General features: G+C 40.6%; 1 protein-coding gene across 11 annotated transcripts in view; it reads right to left on the bottom strand.

The window, feature by feature from the left end:
• The window catches only part of ANKRD29 (ankyrin repeat domain 29), a 57,231-nt gene that overhangs the window by 30,745 nt on the left and 562 nt on the right, over positions 1-25,924 (bottom strand). For 4 of the 11 annotated variants that reach the window (XM_080380615.1, XM_080380617.1, XM_080380607.1 and 1 more), the window contains exons 2-5: positions 23,578-23,670; positions 9,219-20,471; positions 3,546-3,656; positions 1,641-1,739 (exon numbers count right to left, since the gene is read on the bottom strand). In XM_080380615.1, the coding sequence (XP_080236741.1) occupies positions 1,641-1,739; positions 3,546-3,656; positions 9,219-9,386 (378 nt within the window). In that variant the 5' untranslated portion in view covers positions 9,387-20,471; positions 23,578-23,670. Of the gene's footprint in view, positions 1-1,640; positions 1,740-3,545; positions 3,657-3,974; positions 4,190-9,218; positions 20,472-23,577; positions 23,671-25,924 lie in introns of all 11 variants that reach the window. The other 7 variants (XM_080380611.1, XM_080380609.1, XM_080380610.1 and 4 more) reach the window with 7 other exon arrangements.

The raw sequence follows: 25,924 nt of genomic DNA, 5'->3' as shown, positions 1-25,924 counted from the left end.
AGGAAAATGGGAAGGGAAGGGAAGGGAAGGGAAGGGAAGGGAAGGGAAGGGAAGGGAAGGGAAGGGAAGGGAAGGGAAGGGAAGGGAAGGGAAGGGAAGGGAAGGGAAGGGAAGGGAAGGGAAGGGAAGGGAAGGGAAGGGAAGGGAAGGGAAGGGAAGGGAAGGGAAGGGAAGGGAAGGGAAGGGAAGGGAAGGGAAGGGGAAAAAGACAACAAGCAGGCTTTCTTGATCTCTCATCCCATATAAAAAGTGTAGGAAAGGGGGTCTACACATTAAATTCACTCCAGTGCCAAAAGCCTTTACAATATCATGCAGCACCGTGAGGCCATTTCAAAACCCCCTCTCCCAGAAACATTTATGGGGCTCTCACTTCCTCAACCTTCACAACAACTTCAAAGAATGAAAGCAATGGTTTGAGTATGTGGATTTAGTTTCAGAACAATGCCATTGGTCTTTAGGGCTTAAACTTATCTGCTTTGCTTCCTGTCTGCAACAGAGTGATTTTGGATGATTTCAGTCTTTCTTTTTTTGTTGGCTTGCTGAATCAGTATGTCCTGAGTGATACTCAAGAGCAGCTCCATAAAACTGTTCTCAACATTTCCTTTTGCTGCTGCTTTTCGAGCAATATTTACCTAAGGGAAGGGACATGTTTAAATGCACGTTTTGTTGGAACAGGACCCCATTGAAAGACACTGACAATCATGGTTAGAGCAAGTTTAGACCAGTAAGTGCAAAGACACTTATATCATCGAACATGGCATTCACTGACTCAGTAACTTGCAGATGTCAGCATGAGATTAATGCCTGAGTTCCAGGTAACCAAGGATGAGAAACATTGGCTTGTATTGTTAAAGTAACAAGCATACAGCTGTCCTGTACTGCCTGCTGCCATCCTGTGTTACTGCATAGCCTCCTGAAACTGCTCTGCTCTGAAGACCAGTACAACTGTCACTGTCCTGGAGCAATTCTGCCCTCTGTGTAGCCAGCACACAGACCAGAGTGGCTGCAGGTACTCCTTACAACCATTTGGGTGGAGTATGAGGGGAAGGAACTTTCCCAAAACCTGCTGCTGATACTCCTTCCACAAGCAAGCATGTCACGGTGTGAGAGATGCCCTGAATGCAAAGCAGAGATGCAGGGAAGGGTACAGGTGGTTAAGGTGTGTGATTGTTGAGATGAACTGGCTCACACTAGGAGGCAGAAACTCCATGGCATAATAATCCCTGGTCTAGCAATGGCATCCACTCCATTTTAATGACCAGACCTTGCAAATCAAAAGGCAAAGGACTCCTCCTTATCATTTATCCCATCCAGAGAGCTGTAAATTACTGTGCTAATAAGTAAACTGCAGCTGCATAAATGGTGTAACCCTGGAGGGTTAAACCTTAGATATGACTGCCCCTCACCAACCAGGTGTACTGGAAATATTTGATGAATTACTTATAAGCGTACCTCTGGCATCTCCTTTTCTATTATAATCTCCAGACATCCAGTTCCTTGATGTCCTCAGAACAGACCCTGTTTACACAAGTACTGCACAGCAAATGACAAAGAAGCAACTGGCAAAAAACAGCACAATCTTTTATTATTTGTAATAAACCACTTAATCCATCCCTGTTTGAATGCAGAACTTCTCCTACCTCTCTCTGCAGATTGATATCTGCTCCTTGCAACACCAGTTCCCGTACACAATCTATGTGGCCATAGTAAGATGCCACCATCAGAGCTGTTGTGCCAAGCTGGGAGTAAGGAAAAACAAGTCAGTACCTTCAACAGACACCTCTAGCAACAAATCAGGCTATCTGGAAGAGAACACCTATTTTGAAAAGCTGAAGGAAGCTTATAATCACTGAAAAACTTGCTATAATTTAAAACTTACTATCAAGAATACTTTGAAAATGAGCAGTTATAAAGTAAAAAGTTACAGACTTGCCTGCATTGCTAAGGCCTGACCATTCAATAAATGGGTATGCAATGACTTCACCTTATTGTCCCAAAATAAGTACCGCAAGAATAACAAGATTGGTTTGCATTTATACACAGCATTTTTATCACAGAATCCCAAGGATCTTTGCATCATTTTCAGAAGAATAACTTTAAACACAGGAGCTGAGTGACTTAGCTGAGTCATTTAATTCTGAGTCATAGTCAGGAGTAAGGTCTGGGTGATTTGAATACTAATTCCCTATCCAAATAACAAGAGTAAACTCACTCTGTGACTCTTCACATTATGTGAAAGAACTTTCCATACTAGAACCATGCATTCAAGTTTCCTCAGTACACCATAAGGTCACTGCTCCAGCAAACCAAGTAAGACAGGTGTACGGACAATACACGGAAACCACATGCATAAAGATGAAACCCATCCTTCTAAAACATTCACACACACACCAGTTCAAATTAAAGAAGGAATGTGTGACATTGCAAAAAAGAAGCATGCAGCCTTAATCGTATGAAAATATTGTAGTCTAGAAAATCTGTGTGCTTGATATAATTAATAAGTCAGGATATTTTACAGTGCATTGCATTAATTCTTGACCACAGTTAGCCTTCTTTTGAGAAAAAACAAGCAATAGTGGACCGTATTTCTTTACTCTGATCTCTGTCCTTCATGCCCCCATCTGAACATCCCTCCCTCCCTGTCAGAATAACAGTCATAGCAGCAGCTCCAGAAGTACTGCAGAACACATACTTGCCTACAGGGCAAAAATGAAATGAAAATTAAAAGATAGGTTAAAGTCAATGGGCTCTTGCACTTTGAAGGTATTCAAACTGAGAGAAACTGTGGCTGGTCCATGTTTCAGGCTGGCCTGTACAACTCCTAGTAAGTCAGTTCCAATGCCAAACAAAAACCTGGGAACTTCTTGACCTCAGTTTTCCCCTCCTATTTGCCACAGCTTAGTACTATCAAATATCTCTCCATATGCTGTAGCAGAATAGGAAGACATCCCCATTATCTGTGTTTTCAACCCATTTCTAATCTCAAAACTAATTTCAACCCGTGCCAATTACAGTAAGGAATCCCCATGGAATCTAACTGTCATGTTAGCACTCCTCTTTGCTTGGCAAGCTTACTGTGCCTTCAAGTTAGTGCCAAGTCCAGGAGACAGTGGGGTGGGGGAAGAAGAAGTTAGGAGGCCAGCAGTTCTTGTAATTATGAGGAGCTCTGCTAGCTGACAGAATCATTGCTACCTGGGCTTGGTTGAGTCGTCTCTGCACCGTGATCTATTACTACAATGACATTTCCTTGCAAAGAGAAGCCCGAGGTGCTAGGATCAGTGTTTTTAATGTCAGCACCACAAATAACTAATACACATTTTTGAGTGCTGGCAAATTCCTAACCCCTTGCCACTGATGTAAATCATCACTCTATTTTACCTTGAGTTTCAAACTTGCTTTCTGACAAGAGAAGGTTTTAAATCATCCCTAAGTGCCATAAGACCCTCAAATGTCTCATGTTAGATCCCTGCCACACCCTGTGCACAGTGGTCTATGGAAAGTGATGTAAAATCAGTGCCGTGGGTGTAGGTGCATTGTGTGCATACGCTGTCTTTGCAGTCCACATCTACTCGCCCACTGTTCAGCAGCAGCTGGAGGAGAGCCAGGTTTCCTTTTCTCGCAGCCCAGAATGCAGCATTGGCAAGAGGTGTTTCCTTCTGGTGGGGGAAAAAAAAGCAGAATTAAAATACTTTGGAAGATATCTTGCACAAACACATACATGCAAATTCTGCATTCAAGCCAGGCAAGTTTCAGCTTAGAGTGCTGTTCTTTCAAAACCAGAGCATGGAAGGGAAGCTAATTTAATTTCTTTGTGCAATTAAAGAGATCAGTCTTCCTGTGCTACCTCTTGTTGTTTCAGGTCTTGCCTGTGTCCGTGGCAGCCTATGTCTCTTAGCTTGCTCTGCAACAAGAGACGACGATGCCAGTCCGGATCCACAGGGAAACATCACAAAAAACAACGTGCTGACTGGTACCTCTAATGTCTGATTCTGTAGTGGGGCTGGGCACAGTTAGAGAGGCTGAATCATCCTGCTGACATATCCTGCTGCAGGACATCCTCCTGGGTTTCAGGTTAGCTCTCTGCCATCTCCTCCTTTTCTGCATATGAAGTCCCAATACAGGAAAAGTATTCCTCACGCATCTCCCATACTGTTTGGTCTGCCTCCTCCATGAAATTAACACCCTGTAACTGTGGGCATATAAGATATCTCCTGGGTGATGCTAGGAAAAAAAGGTTAAAATCTTGCTGTCTATAGACTTACAGATTCATTTACTAGGTATGCAAGGCAATATGTAAGGCAAAATTAGGAAACTCTGAAATCTAGATAACACAGGCCACTGTTAAACAAATTGGTAGTAATATAATACTCTCTTGAGGCTTTCTTAGTCCTAGAAACAATGCCACCGTGTGACTTCTCCTAGGTAGGAGCAAATTATCACTGCCCCAGCATAGGAGGAGGACAGCAGAAAAAGATGCGGACTTTGCTACTGACTCCTTACGCAGTCCATGCAGGCAGCTGCCAGGATGCTGCCCTGCCAGGTAAGCACCGTGATGGGTAAGTGCAGAGGGGAAACAACACTGTGATGGCAACGGTACGTATCCTAGAGCAGGCTCATGCCATTGATTTTTTAATAAGGTCCAAACCCACCAACAGTTCAGCAAAGCCTTGTTTCACTTATAGTCATCTGTATAGACACAAAACAGTGTCAAAAACACCCGGGGGCCTTGCTCTCTGGTGAATCCTGCCTTCAGGATAACCCAAAGACTGCAGAGTGGATGTAAAAGTCAATCATTCCACTTCAGAAAATGTAGTATACACTTCTCTGTCTTTAAATGTCAATGCACACTTGTGATAGAAAACCAGGACTGAATGTTTTTATGGTTGATACTTAAAATGCACACATAGAGCAGAATCTAAATTATTTCCTTGACAGACGTGCAGGTAATAAACTTCGCAGAAACCAGCAGACACAAGATCAATCCTGTACGAATCTCTCGCAGATCTGTTGCACTGAGCACTTTCCATGGGTTGCATTTTTAGTATTCTTAGGTTGGAAAACTGGCAGCTGTTAGAGACGAGAGAAGTTTCAACCAGTCAATAAATTATAAGGCACCTCCTTATAATTATAATAAACTGGTAGTGGTATTTCTCGTACCAGCACACATAGGGGCAGGAGTCTGAAAATTTTAGCAAGCACAATAAGCTAAAATTTTGATCTTCCTTTTACAGCTAATACATTTCACCCGATGAATCTGCAGATAATGTTGATCAAAGTCAAGCTAGCAGTTTATACCCTTCTTGCAGGCAATGCAGTAGAGTTTTCCTATCTTTACGCTTACAACCGCGAAAATTTTATGTAAAAGCAAACAATTGACCAAAACACACAGTGGCCCACGTTGCCCTTTTTGCCGTGATTTATTAGGCAGATGTTTATTTTTAGAGCTGGTAGTTAGGAACATTGTCTTATTGTCTTTATTATTATGATATTCTGTGGCAAGCTATTGCCAAAGAATTATATTTAGATGTTACAGAATGGGAAATCAAATTCCTTACCTTTTATTGTCTCACTCTCTCCCTTAAAGTTTTAGAAAGCTTTGGGGTACGGCAATATATTCATACAGGGAAAGATTTATTTCATTTAGCCCAGTTTTCACTACAAGGGTACAGTAGCAATGTGACTGCATTTTATTATGTCTATCAGGCAACAGCTTTATTGATCAGGTAGGCAGGAAGTAGAATCAATATTCAGGAACTCTTTACACGCTTTCATCAATTTACATGAGGAGAGAACTAAGTTGCTGGTGTTACTCTAGTCTGGAAGTAGAAGTCCAAAGTCTTTAGCTTTACCAGTCATAAATTCCTATCTCTTCCCCTCCCCCCCCCCCCCCCGGCCCCCCCCCGTAATTCCTACAGTAACCCTCCAGCAAATTTGTCCTCATACCTTGGATCAGACCCAAGGAATGGCAGAATGCTCCACTGCATCAAAGCCATGAAATCAGATTTTTCCCAGTGGTGCTTTTTACCCAATCTGGAATGACTACTGTCAGTGCTGGCACTTTCCCCTTGTGCCCCTGCATCGCTGGGAATTCCTTGTATGAAAGTACAGTATACAGCACACTCAGACCACCAACCACGTAGTGATTAGATTAAAAAAGCAAACACAGATCTGAGCTATTTTACTTGCTAAGATGAATGGAATGGGCAAAATCATTCAAATGACCTGCGCACCCTACAAGGACAGCCCCAAGGAGTACCACGTGGCAATTTCTCTTCTGCTTTCAAACCTAGAATTTACACATCTGTGCTCTTCATTTTCAGGTGATATCAGCAATGCTGACATCACTGGTAGGCAAAATGTAAGATGCTATTTTAGGAGTAATAATTTGATTAACTGAACAATTTTTGAGCGATAAGTGAGTTTTAAACCACAGGATGTGACATAAGCCTTGACTGCTGTTGTTCAGTTATGAACTCAAACCTCTCTCATCAGATACTTCTTAGGGAGAGGTAACGTGCAATTTCAAGAGATTAACTGCATATAATTTTAATGTAATTCTTATTATAAAGCTAGCCTGCTCCTAAAGCCTCCTTAAAGTAAACAATTGATCCTCAGCATTGATAGTCTGGGAACAGAACGTAATAAATGTTTGAAAAAGTGATTAGCTAATAGCTGTGGTGAAAATGACATGTTTCATTATGTCATTTGCTCCAGCATCAGTAGCTTTCAGGATACAATTTCCTCTACTTCATCAAGATCTCTAAAGCATTATTTCAAACTCTGGCTGTGCTATTAATTTCATTTGTTTATATACTTTTACAAGTGCCCAAAGATGGAAAGCTGGCATTATATTCATACTATATTCACACCAAGCAAAAATACTTACTTAAAAAATGGCCTAAAGGAAAATATATGTTACGAATCTGGCAAGACCATTTCTATGCAGGAATGCAGAAAAAATAAAACGTGATAACATATTTATGAGTGTCATCTTAGGAATATTGAGGGGGAAAGTATCAGTTAAATGCTGTGGTCAGTAGCTCCTGCTCCCTGCTTTACCTGTGACGAGCTGTTTGCAGAGAAGAAGTGGGTCACTGGGGTAAAAGCTGAGGTGCAAGAATGCAGTTCTTAAACAGCGATCTTGAAGATGAAAGGAAAGAGGCAATAGGCAAAGAGAAAGAGAGGAGAAAGGGAACACTACCCTAACAGCTTGTTCCTTTCACTGTCAAAATGCAAGAAAATTCCCTTTACTTTCTGTTTCTAAGTAAGTCTTAATGGAAAGGAGGAATTGGGTAAAAAGTTTAAGAAAAAGAACTGGAAATCAGGATCAAGCATGATATGATGGAAAATGTTAGTGGGACTTAGAAGGAAAGAGAGAGGACTTTATTAGATAGCAATATATCTCATATATAGGATCCTGGTAAAATAGAAAGGCTGTTCAAGATATAAATGTAAGTTGGACAGGCAAAAGCTGGTAGAATAAGAGAGGATATTTGTGTGTATAGACAGTGAGAAAGAAAGATAAATGCTACCTCATGGGTAAGTAGGATAATAAGATGGAAAACATGAATAGACAGTGGCAAACAGAGACTGTAGGAATCCAAGGTAAGTACACAGTCTTCTGAGTGAAAGAGAAAACGCCAAGCAAAAAGACACGGAAAAGAGAGAGAAAGCAGAGGGAGGTGGGGGCTGCAGTTCTCCAGAGCGAGCTGCCTTGAAGGGGGAGTACTTGAGGGAACAGAAAGTAAGAAATAGGGCACAAAAAAGGAGCTGAAAGTAATAGAACAGAAAACAAGACCTGAAGGACAAGGTAAAAAATCAAGGAGGCCAAAAAAGGAGAAGGGGGCAAAAAGAAGGGGCTGGCATCACCAGGAACGTGGGGTTAGCATCCATTAGGGTGGATCCTTGTAAGGGATGAAGGTGGGAAAAAACTCACTGAGGCAGAATGGAGGGACAGAAGACACTAAGAATGGGGGTGGGGATGGGTGAGTGGAAAAGGAAAAAAAAAAAAAAGCGGGTATGAGACCAATGCAGGACCAAAAAGGGGATGTCCACAGAGATTTCACCACCCATTGTAAGGCTGAGCTGCACTGTGAGCAAAGGTACCCTGCTTCGGTGAAAATTACATGCTTCATTATGCCATTTGCTCCAGCAATGGCAACTTTCAAGATACAATTTCTTCTACTTCATCATGATCTCTAAAGCATCATTTCAAACTCTGGCTGTGCTATTTATTTTGATTGCTTATATACTTCTACAACAGCCCAGAGATGAAAAGCTGGCATTAGGTACATCGGGGCTTTAACTGCAGGTGGAAACCACCTGCTGTACCACTATTGAACCAACACGGTGCCACCCCAGCACCAGTACTCCTGGAGGGGAAGTTCCTTGACAGGATTGAGAGGCAAGTAAATGAAATAATCCATCAGAGAAAGCAATGCAATGCAAGCAACACAGCAAAGGGCTGGCACAGAGCTGGTGATCAATAAGAGAAGGGCAAGCACAGCATCCAGAAAGTGCATAACTGGGAAGATGTACATCTAGCATAAATATTAGCATCAGCAAATTGCTCACTGCTCTCCTTGCCAATTCATTTTACTAATCCTGTCCTTAGATCAAAAAAAAAAAAATAAATTCAGGCGATCTTTTAAAAATGACTGCTCTTGCATGGGTTTGGACAAAAAAAGTACAAAAAGTGACAGGAAGTGCAGGGAGAGAAGGGAACGAACCAGGCTGACTTCAGTTGCCACCACAGCCTGAAACGGAGAGCACGGACAAACGATGCCTCCTAACTATTACACAACCAGCACCAGCAGGGATGATCAGAAAAGTGGAGAGAGGAGGCTCCCGACTGCACCAAAACCCACAGCACTGAGCCTGGCCACCCTAAAGCCGGCGTAAAGCTTCATGGAGGCTCCCGGTTTATGTAACACTATCCATCCATCCATCCATCCTTTGGGGGATGCCAGCTGGGGAAAGCACCCGCTCCATCAGCTGCCACCGCAGCGCACCCGGGGCACCCCACAGCCCGAGAGGGAGGCATGCTTCTCTTTGCTTTCCTCCTGCCCTAAACCGCCCTCGTTTTTCCTACAAAAAATAATACATCGATCCCCAACTCCAAGAACACGACGGAGCATTTCGCGGGCTGCCGGCACAGCGAGCACAAAGCGGGAGGCCAAACGCGCGTCCCCCCGCCCCTCTCCCCACGCCCGGCTCACCTTGAACGACATCCTGCACATCGCAGCGCCCCGCTCCGCCCCGCCCCGCTCCGCCCCGCGCAGCACCGCCCCGCGCAGCCCCGCGCAGCACCGCGCCGGTCCCACCCGCGCCCACCGGCGCCCCGTGCAGCGCGGGGCCGGGGCGGGGCCGGCGCCTCCCACCCGCATGACTTTATGCTCATGGGTTTCTGGCTGCTATTCCCCTTCAAAGTTTTTTTGGAGGAGGGGAGTGTTATTGTTGTTCTTGTTGTTCTTGTTATTATTTTCACTATTATATTATTATTATTATTTTTATTATTATTATTATTATTGTTGTTGTTATTACTATTATTACTATTAATTATCAGTACTATTATTATTACAATTACTATTACCATTCCTATTACTATTATTAATAACATATAATATCTGTTATTATAATCATCATTGCTATTATTGTTATTAATGTTATTATCATTATTAAACATTGGCAGCCACGACTCCCCCGCAGCCACCCGTACCCCCTGCTCCAGCAGCAGCATCCCGAGAAGCAAAGACCCCCAGCAGGGACTCGCACCGCTCAGCCACTGGTTCAGACCTGTAGGTCAGGCCTCTGCCGCTCAGGAATAGCACCAAAATGGGCCAAAACCCAGGCACACGCACCGCAGCCCGAGCTAAGGCCACCTCCATGGCACCTCTTTTGTGTTTCACAGCCTTTGCCCTTCATATCTAGGAAAAAACTGCTAAAAGGCATCGCTGGGAGGATACCCAGGCTGTAGCTGCACAGGCACGTGGGGGCAAGTGTTCCTTTACCTCAGGTGTATCTAGCTATCACCAATGCTATCTCCCATGGGTGATGTGCTCTGATTAGGAAGACAGTAAAAGTTCTTAAGGGATTAATTTTGATCCTTTAAAAACGAACAACCATAAAGCTAGTAATGCATGTCCTGTTTTGCCTGGCTGCCGCAGGTTTCATTCGAAGTCTGCGTGATTATCAAGCAGGCGAAACAGGGCATGCTCTGGTGGGAGATTCCTGAGTTTCTTTGCTCTTGTTGGTTTAGACTGAGCCCTTAGGGATTTTCTTCTTTTGATGTGCACGCATAAATCCCATTCACGAGAAAATTATGTGTGTGCATTGAAAGTACTTGCACTAAGATCCAAATAGTTTATTCTACAAATCAGTGAGTGGAGGATTTTCTGCAGATTTTCCCCCTGAGGCAATATTCATCTGTGCATGCAGTAAAACAAACTGTAGGCAAGCAGATGAAAGCTGCTAATGGCGTAAACTAATCTCAATATATGGCCTAGTGTGAACTTCATCTTAATTACTGAGAAGATCAAACAAATGTGGATGATCACTCTGATTTTTTCCTTAAATTTAAAAATACTGAATAAACTCAGTAGATTGCATAGTTACAAGTGATCCTTGCTCTGATCCAGTTGCACAGTGATGTTTGCTCACTGACAGGAAAATATTACTAATCTGCACACACTCCCTGCCTCACCCCTGGAAAATCCCTGTATTTATTCAATCTATTGGTAATAACATGCCAAACATTTCACATTCATCAGCCAAAACATTAAATTTTCTGACAAAGAGAAAACAAAGAATTCTCTGGATGAACAACAAAAAAGGAGACTAGTGCAGTACAGGTTTTTTTGGGTCTGTTTTTATTTTAGATTTCAAGGGACAAATTTGAAGTGCCTTTCTCAATTTGCCCACAAAATCTGAAAACCTATGTTCAACCGCACATAGTCTCCTGTGATTTTGCTATTTTCATATTCAGGTCCAATAATCTGTCAGAACTGTTGAATACAGAAATACATATATAAGGTATATTCTTTTTTGGTGACCATTTGGAAGTTCATGCCAAATGTTTTCATTTAGAAAGTATCTTTTTTGGTGTATATCTGTATCTATTGTCACACTCAAAATCTTGTTTAAATGCCAAGGGGAAACACACCTCATATATATATATATAAACAGAAGAATTTATAATTAGTATAACTGAACCTTAGCAGTCTATTATAATCACTATAATTACTACTAGAGCAGATATGCAGCAGAAAAAGAAAAAAAGTATGCAGAAAAAAATGCAGAATTAGTAATACTAGAGGTAAAACTTATACACACTTCCCAGTTTTTACTCCTTTTCCTGATGCTGTCCTCACCTTTCCCCTCCTCTGCCTGGTCCTAAAGTCGGTGGTTTCATTCTGGTGGTGGTGGTTTGGGATGTTATGGTGAGCTGTCAGCAGCTGGAGCTGGCTGCTGCAGGGAATACGATGTTCACATTGAGAGCTTGTTCTTCCCCCCTCTAGGATCTGCAAAGGGTCGTTTTAGACATTTGCTAACATGTTTTTACCTCTTGCTCTTTCTTCACTGGTCTGCAGCTCCCCATTACAACCAAACTGACTACACATGGTGGCTTTTATGTTTGTTAGATACTATTTATTAGTTCATTTTGGTACCCCTAAATCCAGTTTTGTCCAGCTCTAGGTCTGCATTTGTGTACCTGACTATCGGCGAGTTGTTTATAGCCGTGGGGTCACCAGTGCCAAGCTCGTGTTCCGCCTCTTATCATCCCAGGCCACACTCAGGTTTCCTGCATCCTGCACCACCACTTCTCAGTCACACCAGGTCTGCATTTGTCTGCACTGAGGCAAACAGAAGTAAACCAAATTACTCATAGACAGAAGGGCAATTAGAAAAACTGCTCTTAGGGCTAAACCATGTAAAACAAAGTTGTGGGGAGGTCAAGAAAAGTTTGGAGAGAGCAAGCCTGACAAGCCTCACTCCTGAGGCCTTGCAAACTCAGTGCCTGTTACTGGAAGTGGTAATACTGTATTTTAGGGCCACACGGTTACGCTGCCCACATCTTCCCTATTCTTGATCCTTGGCAGGATATTTAAGATTGTGAGATATTTAAACTGGTTGGGATTTGTTACCTGTTTGACAGAACTCATCTGCAGGGCAGAAGGCTGTGTTCCTATCGCCTAGTATTTCATCACAGTGATTATTTCAAATATCCTGAGTCATGGTGTTTTGTACAAATCTGAAGGCTACCTAAAATAAATTGCTTTTAAAAGCTAATACAGCCATTCTGTGTAAGTCACAGAGAAATCTCATCTAAGCCAGAACATTTCAGGCACAGCTATATATAGAGAATTAAAAGAAGTGGCACAAATTTTGTGTTAGTCAAAACGTTCATTTGGAGATCTCCATGCAAACATCTACAAGTTTTTATGCAAACACTACATTCATTTACATTTGCTTTAAAAAGTAGCAATCAACAAGCAAATACATGTTTAGAAATGTCAACAAAGAGCAATAGAAGTTTGCTTGCTGTGTATGTAAATAACATACACTGTAACTATATTTTAGCCAATTATGGTGGTCAGCATATGTTTGTAACTTCAGTGAGCTCTTCTGCCCCCATCTCAAGAACCTATCCCTAAATTTGACCCATCTTCTAGACTCCAGAGCTCTTTACTGCAGGGTGTATCACACACTGCATCAGCGTAACCGAGGAGATACTGCATTGACAAATATGTTTCTGCACTAACTTCTCATTCCCTGTATGGCTGCATGTCCGTAGTGTTGATGCATTTGCTTCTAGTATCACCTGCATAAAGACTACTGATGGGAGCCTGTGACATTTATTCTCTGATTATAACTTATTTTTTACTAGTGTCTTACAGAAGGTGGAGATCTTACTATAATGTTATTGATTTCAGCTGTATCTGCATTGTTTTCTTTCCTGGGACATTTGCTTCCATCAATATTTAGTTTTTCAAATATTCAAAAAATGTAAATAGGTTTGTATGCTTTCCCAGAAATAAACTGTTTTATACAATGATTAAAAAGAAAACATAATTTAAAATGTAAATTGGAGCAATCTTCAGCAGTTTCAGTTACAAATTTTGAAGCCTGGTTTTCCCCAGACAACAACAGTAATATATGCCTGGCTACTGTGAAGAGCAAATTCTATTCCTATTTTACTAAAGGTATAAATCCTTTTTGCTTCTCCAGTTCCCTCTGCATAATTTAAAAATCCTGAATCACTGCCTCTTAGAGGACTGTTGTGTGTTTCTGCCTATGACCTCCTGTGCAGGGTTGGGCAAGACTTTGTGCCAAAATCTTAAAAAATGGTTTCTCACTTTGCCTTCCTTACATTCTCTTGCCTTATAACTCAAAATGCAGACACCCAGGACAAAGGTTATTTTTGAAAGTATCAGCAAAGGCTTTTGCACATCAGTTTTTGTCAGCAAGATTCAGTATCAGCATGCAGTAAGAAAGGAGCTCTAAAACTTCTTTGTCTTTCCCTGTTCTCCAGACCCTTTACGTTGCTAAAATCACTCTTGATCTTGGCTGCACTGCACCGTGGCATCAACCAAGTTGGCCAGCTTGGACACCACCAGCAGTTCAGCTGTGCCAGCACGGACATCCGAGTAGACCAACAAATCCATCCACTTGGCTAGCTAAATCAGTTCATGCTGATCTCTCTGGACATGTCTACATTAATGCTTTAGCCTAGATGAGGAGTACACTTCTGAACCTCCTGATTGTCTCCCCTTACTGTGCTGTTGTTCTTATTGTGGAGGGATCTTGTACTATGCAAACTGGATCCATTTTGAACAGAACTCAAAGAATTTCTCCAGGAGCCGACTTGGTGGACTGCAGCTACAAATGGGTATTCATGTCCTGGGATTGAATAACTGCTAATCTGAATTAAAGCAGACACACAAATCCAACATGAAATGGGAACAATGTAGATTTCAGGTCCTCAGCACCAACTATTTGCTCTACAGATCCACTCCTGTTAGTCTGCACTACTTGCAAATGCAGACAGCCTGTGTTATCCAAAGTAGATTGCTATTACTGCCGTAGCTAGTTTAAATACCTCTACATTGCAATGCAGTCTTCAGTGTAGAAAAAAAATGCCTTATAAACTGTCTGGTACAGCCATTTTGGCCCCCTCTCCTGCCTGAAAAGTAGCCAAAGTCTTGTGCCACTGCTCCTTCCCCTTCCCCTGTGTGTGTTCTCTCATCCAGTAAGAATCTGGGAACTTTCAATATTTGCCCAGTACTTATAGATGTCCTGCAGTACCTACAAATGAGCCACAAAACACCTGGAAATCCTAAGCCTGCCCACTGTGATTTACTGTAGACTTCATGTACGTGTGCTCTATCAACCCTCTATCAGGACACAATGAAACCAGCCTTTTCAGGGTGCATTATGCATAGGCAAATGCATGGTACAGAGCATGCACAATAAATGTGATACTTTCCAAGCATGCTGTATTTGCTGAGCACAGCTTGTGTCATCGGCTTGTACCTGTGCAACAAGAGCGATACACCCTGGAGTGCCTGGGCATGCTCATGCCCTGTATTAACCATTCCTAATCCAGCATGCTATACCACCTGGGAGTATTCCTATGCCCAAAGGGAATCCTCAGCTGCTTCTTGGTTGCAACTTTAAATGCCCTTTGGCTCCTTCACAGGCACTTAGGGTTGAATATATGGGGTTTCTTCTCTAAATGAGAATAGCACTGCTCATGTCATCTGAAACACTTGAACAAGTGGATAAAACCTGCCATGTGTCTCAGGTGGATTGTAATTTATGTAATTCGCTAACCCTGGTTTGCAAAATTCTAGGACATTATGAGGTGAATATTAATTTGAGTCCCATCTATTATTGTTATTCCAACTGTCTTTTAACATATTTTTAGATAATTACTTTCAAAAGAAGGAATGGTGACAGATCAGAGAGGTGTTTCTAAATTAGTTTGGCGAGCTGATGTTTTACTTCCAGCATTCTCTTGTGTGTACAAGGACTCTTAAATCATGAAAATGCCAGTACACGTCCATCAATGTGTCACTGTGAAAATGCATAGGCACTCACATACACTAGGTGCCATGCAGTCTTTGCTGCTGAGGTGGTATGTAGTACCCTAACTTCATCTATTTATGAACAAAAAGGATGCTGTTCATTTTAAGCCAAAATGTTATTCTTTCTAGCACCCTACAGACAAAGATTTCAATAACATTACTCCAGGAAGATCTGACACTTGAGACGCTGAAATCAAAAAGTCCTACCATACAGTGACAACTCCTAGGATTAATTCATAGGTTTGCATCATGTTAATTCGTGCTGTGACGTCTTTCCAGTATATTTGCACCGTCTTTTATGAGACCTGTTTCAGGCTCTGGGGAGCACTTATGTGTGACTCTTTAAGGACTTCGACCTAGATGTGTTGATTTCTTTGTTGTAGAACCTATTTTAATTTGACAATGGAATATTGCAAAATTCAGAGAAAATTAAGCTATTAATTGAGTGACCGTCAATTTTGCATTACCAGGAACACTACAGTCTTCAACTTGTATATTGCACTTTTTGTGTTAGGATCTTAATTATTTTATTTGATTTTTTAAGTCATACTGGTATCTCTGTTATACAGGTGGTAATGCCTAGGTAAAGGAAATTGAGCAATTTTTTCCAAGATCACATAGCAAGCTCATAGAAGGATCGGGACTAGATTCTTTATTTGGTTGAAACATAAACCTCTGAAAAATATCATCTGCCTATATTCCATGTAATATGTTGGAATTTTACTACTAATTCAGTCCCAAAGCCAAAGCACTAGTTGTACAGTGCTCTCTACATGCTACTTCCACTAAGTATCCTTCAGGCTTCTTAACTAGAGTGCTTTTTTTTGTGTCAGAGAAACAAATGACTATGCTGTGTACCCTTAAGAAAGTTGTATACTGTAAAGAAACCACAAATTCACATTACAGCTGCTCTGCTAACATCCATCCTTAACTCTATCTCCATAACCAGGCAGTGCAAGGTCTCTTGTGCACCTAGCACAAGACATACATTTCATTCCCAGTACTTCATGGGAAAAGTGAAACAGCTAGAAGTTCCTATCCCTTAAACAGCACTGCCCTTGGAAAAAAAGTGTGCTACTTCTACCTTGCTGCAAGAGTTGCAGCAGAGATCTGCTTTGCTTAATAATAATTTGAGTTCCAGCTGCTTCAAGCTGTGTAACACAAACCTCTGTGGGAAACAGCAATCCATTCTGACCACCTTTCATCAGATCCGTTCAAAGGCAGAGCTTCCCATGAGAGCTTTTCCTATGACACTTGACTGCTCTGCCTTCATTGCTGTCCTTAAACAACTTCCATATAATAGCTGAGAACAGATTTAGCAATCCAGAAAGTAAGTCTGTGAAGTGCTGGCAAAAAGAAGTTCCTCCCAATGGCTGGCCCACGCTATCCATTCCTTTCATGCAGGTGATGGAGCTTGGGGCTGAAGCTTCAAGGGTTCGTACTGAGTTCAGGCTCTGACGAGTGCCTGTGCAGAGAACGATGTTTTAAAGAGTGGAAGAAATGAATGGTTGGTCTGTCTTTTCCAGAGTTATAGCAAGTCACTATATCTTTAAACAGTTCGTTTTTATGCATTTATTTCATTATAAAAGAAGCAGAGCAGTCATTTAAGAAATGCCCGAGTTTAAATAATGTAAACAACAGGAATATTGTAGCAAGTACCCTTCCAGTTAATGCTGAAAAGATGGGGTATTTCCAGCATGTTATTAGCTTTCTAAAATACATTGTATTTTTTGCATTACCTGAAGTTGATCCTTTTACTAGACTGAGAAGTCTTGAAGTTTGCATTATGACTGTACTGGTGAAATTTGTGAAATACTGACATTTTAGAACAATTTAACTAAAACTTAGCTTCTGACATATAAGATCATAATTAATCTAATTATTTCCAAAAAAAGAAAGAAATTATAAATGTCCTGCAAATAAATTGTTACGATCATGCACTGTTAGTTAATTTAATTTTTTCTTGTTCAAGAAAACATATTTAAATCATCAGCAATAACTTCAATAAAGCAGTATATAAACTAAAAGATTTTCCATCTGGCCTATCATTTACATTTATCTTTCCCTTGCCAAACTGTAGCATAACCAGCTACATGGCCTGTTCCTTCTTTTTATAATATTTTAAAAAATACAAGCCTATTTTACTAAAACTACTAGATAATTTACCAAAACTACTAGATACTGTATAAAGAATGTACTTTGAGTTACCCTGTATTTTGTGAGGTATTCTTAGAAATATCTTAATATGATAATAAGGGGAACAGTAAAAATTACTTTAGAAACAAATCCTGCAGACTTCTTAGAAAACCTGTAACAAATATTTTTGTATCCCATAAACCTTTTAAAAACAGAACGGAGGATTTACAAAATTGGACCTCAAAAAGAAGAAGTTCATTTAATAATAGAAATAGTCTACACAGCACGTTCATAACTGTATGGATTCATCCTTCTAGGGAACTGTTACCTTGAATCTCTCTTTTCACTTCATGTTTCTTTTGCTGAGGCCTCCCATGATAGGAAATTTCACACCAGATTTGCTGGTATAAGCTGGTGTAAGGACACCTAGCTGCTAGGGACCCTGCAAGTGTTATTAACGTCCTTCACATGGACCTTTGAACTGACGCCTGGGCTAGTGACCCAGGAATCAGAGAGATGTTAGCATTGTACTTGGATAAGTAATACAGTGTAATTTCTGCAAATTGTCATTTGAGTGTTTCAACGAATTTGCTCTCCTGTTTCCTCTTTCCCATTTGTTCCCAGCAAATTAACGCTTTTAGCCACAGAGACTAAGTGATGTGTCAAGGAAGTCAATGAAAGGAGTACAGCTACCATCTAAGACTAATTTCCAGTCCAGTGTAAGCACCACCATGCCATCTTTACTTCAGTGTAAATGCCTTTTACTGCTGAACTTAAACATCTCTGTGTTAGCATCTGTACAGGTACATCAGGCTTTAAAATTTTTCATCCTTCCCCTCTCAGTCTTGGAATTTTGGTCTCCTGAAGTTTTATTACTTCAAGACAGCATGTGCAGATTGTGAATCTGTTTTCTTCATCTGTCATTTCCTTTCCCTGCTTATCATCTATATATATTGATGTTATGACTCAGCCTGAAGTTAACTGTTTACCTATTTTCCATCTACTCAGCCAGAGAGCAGCCAGTGAACCTGCATTCAGGTGCTTCAGGTTTGCATGTTTTCTGATTCTATGAATGGCAAGTAACTACTGGCTGATGCTGGTGCAGATAATGAAAACGGCTGTTTGAGTCCATGGAGAATCTAAAGTTGATGGGCAGTGAAGCTCTTGAAATATAAAGGCATATTCAAATGGAATCATATCGTGGCCATTTTTTCTGGGCACTGCTTGTAGATTATTGTATATAACTCTACTATGGGAGATGATGTGAGCCTAAGAACATGCATGATCTATCCCATATGCTACTACGGGTAGGAAAACCGACTTATTATCCAGGGCAGGGGTTCTCAAACTTTTTAACCAGGGGGCCGGCGCGCGGATGCAGTGGCAGGCAGCCATCTGCAGCTGCTTGGTTTCCCCCCCAACCCCTGGCAGGGTGTGTGTGTGTGTGTCTGTAAATACCGGGGGCTGGATTGAGGACCCTGGGGGGTCGTATCCGGCCCGTGGGCCGTAGTTTGAGGACCCCTGATCTAGGGTTTGCTATTTTTTCCCCACAGTATACAATTGACTCCTATTCTTGTAAGTGGAAGTTTTGCATATGTTCACTAACAAAGATAGAAAAAACCTCAATATAAGAAAACAGGCCAAATTCTAGTTATCTTCCTAAGCCTAAGTAAACAGATTCATTAAAGGGGACACACCTCATTAGTGCTGCACAAGAACCACAAAACTGCTCTGTCTTTAGCACATAAGCTTAAGATTCGCACCATCTCATTCCTGCAAGACATTCTGAACGGCAGAACCATATGGGTTTGGTTATTTATTGTCTGTCCCAAAAGCCTTGCCAGAGGACAACAGAAGCCATTGAAGAGCATAGGGTCCAGACACTCTGAGATGTCTCCCGAGGAGCTTACCCTGCTCAGTAAAACTCATCTAGTAGGTTGTTTTCATCCTCACTTGTAGAGAGTGGAGGTCCTCAAAGGAAAGGACCTCAGACCTTGGGCTTAGGGTAAGGATGATAGGACATAAGCAAGTTTGATAAGAGTCATCTCTATACATGCAAGACAGAAACTACTTACGTTGCCAGGTACAAAATTTGAGTTACTGGCTACAGGTCAGTCCGTTCAATTTCTCTGTCTTATGCCTTGCTGGTCAGAAAATCAGTCCCCTCACTGAAAAGAACGAACTTGGCTAAAGAACATAGGAGTACAACTGTATGATAAAATACCCAAACGACAAAATAATATTATAGCAGCACTAAGAAGCTAGCACTATCACATCTCCGAACAAGGTGTCTGATAATTAACATGGCTGAAACCAATTGTTATTAACAACAACAACAAAGTCTTTGTAAGAGTTACAACTTAGAATTATAAATCTCTCTTCCATAGAGAATTTTGATAGTGTATTATATCTGTGTTAGGGAAATCTATAATTGTGCTTAAAATAGCATAGCAAAGGTATTCTCCAATAAATTTTGTGAACTTTCATGAGGGATTTGTTTAAGTTTACTATCTTTTCCAACTTCCAAAACCAAAACCAAGTAAATCTTAATGTTCTTGAACTGCAACTGCTTTAAATCTTAAGTCACATTTGTCGCCTGATCTGAAGCTGGAATAAACCAATTTAACACTGGAGTCTCCTCAGTTTACACTGCTGAAGGTCTGGCTTCCTACCACATTTAAATGTAGCTTTCTATTTAAAACTTAAGAACTTGATGAGACTATGGTCAGGCTAGAGCTGAGGTTGAAGTAAATCTGAGGCAGTGTCTAAATCTGTGACAGCAACACTGCCTAAAAATACAAAAACCTTGCTGAAAACAGATCCCGGAAAAAGTACTGCCTTATTAATACAGATCAGATCATAGAAAACGCTTACAGAGAAAACTATGAAATTCAGATGTCAATCTAATGTAACTAACAGTTTCAAAATCTGTTAAGAGCAGTTTACAAATAAGTGGTTTCCATGAGAAGCTGCTCGGTGTGCTGTGGCAGTGAGTCTGTTTATATCTGCTTTCCCCCGTTATGACGGACAAAGTAGCAATAATAGCACTGATGTCACTGATGTCAGCAAATAAAAAAAGCAGGATGTGAAAAAGAGTATAGTGAGTAGACATTTTATTTTTCCCCAGATGTCTGACCAACAAGTCATTGGGTACTGACCAAAGGGAGCACATGCCTCTTCACAAAGAATCAGGCATTATATGACCAAGACTTGTTTTCTTCTTTTTGAACTTTAAGTCCATGAGTGACTCTATAAAAAAGTACAGAAAACCAAGAATAAAAAGGAAATCCATTAAGAAGCAAAACAATAAAGTGGGTGGATTTTAATGTTACCCATTAGGAAGTTTATTCAAGTAAAAAATCCCCAAACAAACAGATACATCAGGCTCTATAGTCAATATAGTGGAGAAAAGTCAAGTGTAACTTGCCTAGGGAATCTTAAGTTAGCTGTAGCTTTAGCTGCATTCCCCAGAGTATTCCTCTTGACTTATTCTTTGGAACTGGATGCCAAAGAAGTTGTGTCTCACTTCCAGGGTTTCCTTAACCCCTAGGACACTCGTGAGTAAACATACAAAGATCAAGACTGAGAGGGACTGGCATGGCTTCTACACACTGATGAGGACTCATGTTTTTGCCTTGAAAATGCAATTTGCCTCCTCCCAAATGGGGAAAGTGTTGCAAACTACCAAATATTCACCTTTCCTCCTCTTTTGGATTAGTGCTTCTCAGCAATATAAAGCTAAGTCCTGCATCAGCCACCCAGGCATTTTTAATTATTTTGTCCACAATCCCATCAAGTCACGAGTACTCACTAGTAAGATGTTTGTAGCTAGAACATTTCGAGAGAGACCTAAAAATCTAAAAAAATTGCATCTAACATGTCATGGACATGGAAAAGCCTCTAATGTAATTTGTTACTAGTTGTGCAGTCTGCCGAAGGTATGCATTCAGACATCATGCACTAGAGGAGCACAGCAGTACTGTGAGGCAGTTCAGTGAGCAAGTCCCCTCTTACATCAAGGATCACAACTTAGCCTATCTCTAGTCAAAACTTTTTTATTATTATTATTTATTTACTTTTATTTTTTTTCAAAATGTAATGACTGGCCTGATGCAGCGGGTTAAGGAAAAGTCTTTCATTAACTTTTCTTATTATGTTACGCAGCAAAGACAAACATGAAGTATCTAGGACAATCAAGAGCTACTTTAGAAGATGGCAGTTTGAGTCAGCCAAAATAGATGAGATGCTTCATTCTCGTGAGTGAAATGATCTTGTGATGAGAAATACCGTGAGAAACCAGCCAAATTAGATGGCACTATTATAAGCCTATACAAGAGTGTATTGGTTCAGGGTTGAGCTATGACGAGAATGTGGCTACAGATGTTGCATATATTATTTTGAGAGCCCTTGGAAGGTGAGAGAATTCATAGTGGTTTTTTATTATAAGAATAATTTTTATTAGAAGAATAAACTTAGGAAGCAGAATGTGCGGGAAAATCTTGGTATATGAGGTTCGTGGCTGACTGAAGAAAAGACAGACTTGATATTAGGCTGTAGAGGGATGCTAAGTAAAATGGTAACTATTAAACCACTATGCAACAAGCACAGTTGCATAGTACTGCAACATTATGGAGACAACCAATCACGAAAAAGCTGGAAGAGCATCAACTCAGATACCTGAATCCTGTGAGATGGTAGGACAGAGAATAAGAGAGGCTCCAATTGTATGGATAATAAGATCTAGCAGGCACAGTACAAGGACATTCAGAAATAGATGGCCTGTGAAGAAGGATGGCATCATCCTAGGGTGTACATCCAGAAAGAAACAAGAGAAAAGAAATCAACAAAAGGACAAGACAAAAGTGCAGTTCTGGATAATTGAGTTCTGGATTACACTAAGCACTGTAGGCATCTAAACTGTTTCTGCTGGCAGAACTGCATTTTAGACCTTGGTCTTAGCTTCTGTGTGCCTCTATTTCAACTATAAAGAGGATAATTTCTCTTTTGCAAAAAGTGATGTGGTAGGGTCCTGAAATACTGTGGTACAAGAAACTCTGCAAGATGCAGAAGATATTGTCATCAGAAAAGCAGACCAAAATGATCTTAACAATGCATCTTTCTTGATGAAATACAGTGAAGACATAGGGCCTGCCAGCACATAAATGTACACTGCAGCATTTTGCCGTTAAACCAGAGCATGTGTGAGTAGCCTTATTTTAGTCTAGGTGTACTGCAAAGATCTGTTAGTAAAACTAATGAAAGTTTACTTATAGACACAAACTGAATAACAATCATGGATCAGCATCTATGACAGGAGGTGATAAATGCCTTATTTCCTTGATAAAAACACGGAGCCTAAGCTGAGCTTGAAATGTTCTGGTTGAGTAGTAACGCTCTAAGCTACAGATGTGCCTAACTGATCACAGTTTTGAAGGTGAGTTCCAGTACTTTGCAGAAAGACTCTTCCACACACTAAATCTTTAGGATTGGCTCCAACATAAATGCCAGATATGGAACTTTTATGGGAGGGCAAGATGGTCAAAAAAATCTTTAATGATCACCAAGTAGAGACTCAGATCTATCTAACCTGAGAGACTTTCTAGATACCTGCTAGCATACTGGTTTTCAAAGAAAGAGCAAACTCCCCCATCACCTGGTACGGCAATGTGGAAAGGTGAATGTGGTGCCTGCACAGGAATCATAGGTTTTGTTCCTACCTTTTCCACTGACCTGCTGTGCAGCTCATGTGGTGCAGTTCACAAGTCCACCATACATGCTAGTTTTGCTGCTCTTAAGTTCTGGGGTGCTTGGTGCCACTTTCCCCTTCCTTTGGTAAATTATATTAAGTAGGATCTAAATATTACCACTAGTATTACTGAGACTATTTTTTCATGTTCTCATTTTCACTGCAGGTTTCTGGTTGGTAAAGTGGATATACCAAGTCCTAAACATGTTATGAAATGGCAGGATGAGATGAGATGAGATGAGATGAGATGAGATGAGATGAGATGAGATGTGCAATACCGCACATATCAGTAAGATAACAAAACAGAGAAATGATATCAGCAAGGCTATTTTGGAGCAAACATTCTCGACCTGAAATTTTAAATCCATTCTTAAATTAACATCTTTCAAACCAGAAAGTGCAAACACAAGACTGATCTGTAACCACAGTAGTGTAAATGCCTACTAATGTAACATAATGTTTATGTTAAAATAATACATATCCAGAAACACTTTCAGTTGCCTGCATTTATTCACTAAAGTGCTCAAGCAAGAAACATGGAAAGCAAACCTTATAAAGGCTGAAGGAAAAAAGGAGAGGATTTACTGGGTGGAAAAAAGGGTCGGTTACCTGGAGAAGAGTGTTTTCTGCAGGGTCACTGTCGTGCAAATGCTGATTGCTAAGAGCTGCCAGCTAATAAATTCTTATCTGTGTTTCCGGAACCTGTAATTACAACAAAAGATGACATGAGGGTAAGATGAAGTATTATCCCATGAATTATTGATACTGACCTTTTTACAGGATGGAGTTCTACATTAGATAGGGTGAGCTGAAGCTCAGTGAAGTAAGTACTTTTCTGTGGGTGTCTGCTGGCTTTGGATTTGGCCTAAAATAGATTAAAAAAAGGGTACAGTTTGGAGATTTGCATTCAAGAAAAAATTTCTCACACCTTTGAGGGGGGGAACAGAAGAATTTCTTCCTCTCTTTTTTTTACCTGATAGGCTAATTTTCTTAATGTTTGCAAAGTTTCATCCCTGTTTTTAACTTTTAGGAAACCAGATCCAAGAACATGTCATTATTTTACTGAAGTGTTAGATTCTTGCTCATATAAGCCATATTTTCTCATGTGATACTTCCCAGCATATTCACTGATACTCTTGTTTGAGGAAGGACATGTGTTTGTGAGCAAGGGGTACACTTTTTGCTGTGCAACCTACCAAATAGCTCACAAGAATCTTTTCTTTAAAGTGAGATCGCAAAGGATCTACTGAGGCTGGATTCCTTACCTGAACTATCCATAAAACTAAGGCAGAAAAAATTGTCAGCTATTACTCTACACAAGAGCAGTCAAAGAAAATTTGGAGCAGATTCTAGTAGACACAGGATTTAGCTCTCCATCTCAAATTCTTAGTCTAGGCACTTATTTTCTATACTTTCACAGTACATTCTGTGATTTTTTTAAAGCTTCATCAAATGTATTTGAATAACCTGGTTTATGTTCTGCTTATTCTCCTAGGCTCATGCTTCTCAGAAAACCCTTCCCAAGTGCTTATTGTGGAGACCAGGGACAGAGGTGCAGAAGAAGAGTTCAAAACTCAAAACACAGAAGTGCTGCTTACAATACCCACACATGCAGAGGCAAGGGAGTGCAAGATGTGTATCTAAACCAACCAAAGGTTATTTCTTTTGCATTTGAAGCACTCACAGCAAAAGATGTCTTGGCAGTAAAATTGACAATCCCACCATCCTGAGTCCAATTTGTAGGAATGTACAGGATAACTGGAGTAAACTAATTTCCCCAAATGTTGTGCAAGACAACATTTTTCTTGTTGTTTCTTTCTGGTTGAAGAGGAGAAAATCTTTCACGGCTTGTTGGATATGTACAGGAGCAATGTCTTTCAGAGCTTGCTAAATGAATGTCCAGCCTGGAGATACTCTGACTACTCCGAAAGAGATTGTGCATGATTTTCTAATCTTCATAATAGTAATCTTCATCAGTTCCTCTTAATATTGTGCTTTATAATGAATTTCCCTTACCCAAGCATTTCTTTTCTACCAGGAACATGCTCTGCTCAGCTTTTATTCAATTTGATTTAATTCCTCTAACAATAAAGAGGACAAGGATGGCAATTTAATGGATGTCAGGCCTTTGTAAGAGCTTGCTTGACCTGGACTTAAAGGCCACTTATGTTAGATACTTCCAGATATCCATTGGTAAAAAGTTATATAATCCAGGATATACTTAGGATTTAACAGGTTTTCAAGAAATAGGTTGAAAAGACCAGTGGATATCCTATCTGATAGTGTGGCATTTTGTTTAATGGAACATTTGAAGATGGTGTTGCTTGCTTTTATTCAAACCTCTCACAGTTTTTACAAAGTAGAAGCTATTGTAGGAAGTGACACGATGGACACATGCAATAAGATAATGTCCTTTCCACAATGTCACTGTTGGAAAAGGAGAGTATTTTTAAGTTGCTCTAGAAACTGAAAGCATTTATGGATATAAAAGCCAAATCTGATATATTTGAATTTGCAGCATGCTACATTTATGACAGCCAACTTTTATTATGGAGGACTCAAAAATTGTCTCCCACAGATATGTCTCTATGGTGTGCTAAATCCACAGTGGCACAAACCCAAGGTTGCTGATATTTTCTTGTAGACAGAATCAATAGCTTGTGGCTGGCACTTCCTGAAACAGTACACCAGGGATCTCCCTTGCTAGTGCTGTGTAGCAAAGCCCTCATAAAGTTATGAAGTACTTTGCTGCTAACATGAATCACTCTTAAAATATTATAGGTCTGTGTATCTAACCACATTTTTGAGTCTGAATCCCGCAAATTTTATCAAGAGAACTGAACGCGATGTGTGAGAGCGTGTGGTGGTAGAAATGTGAACGAGTATGAAACCTACGATAGCAATGCCCTTAAGCAGTGCAACTCCTGATACAGGTGACATGCTTCCTAGGCCTCCT

This window comes from Falco punctatus, assembly GCF_963210335.1.
Source record: "Falco punctatus genome assembly, chromosome: 3".
In the NCBI taxonomy this organism is placed as follows: domain Eukaryota; kingdom Metazoa; phylum Chordata; class Aves; order Falconiformes; family Falconidae; genus Falco; species Falco punctatus.
Note: the sequence above shows the minus strand (reverse complement) of the source record. Positions and strands in the feature narration are given on the sequence as shown.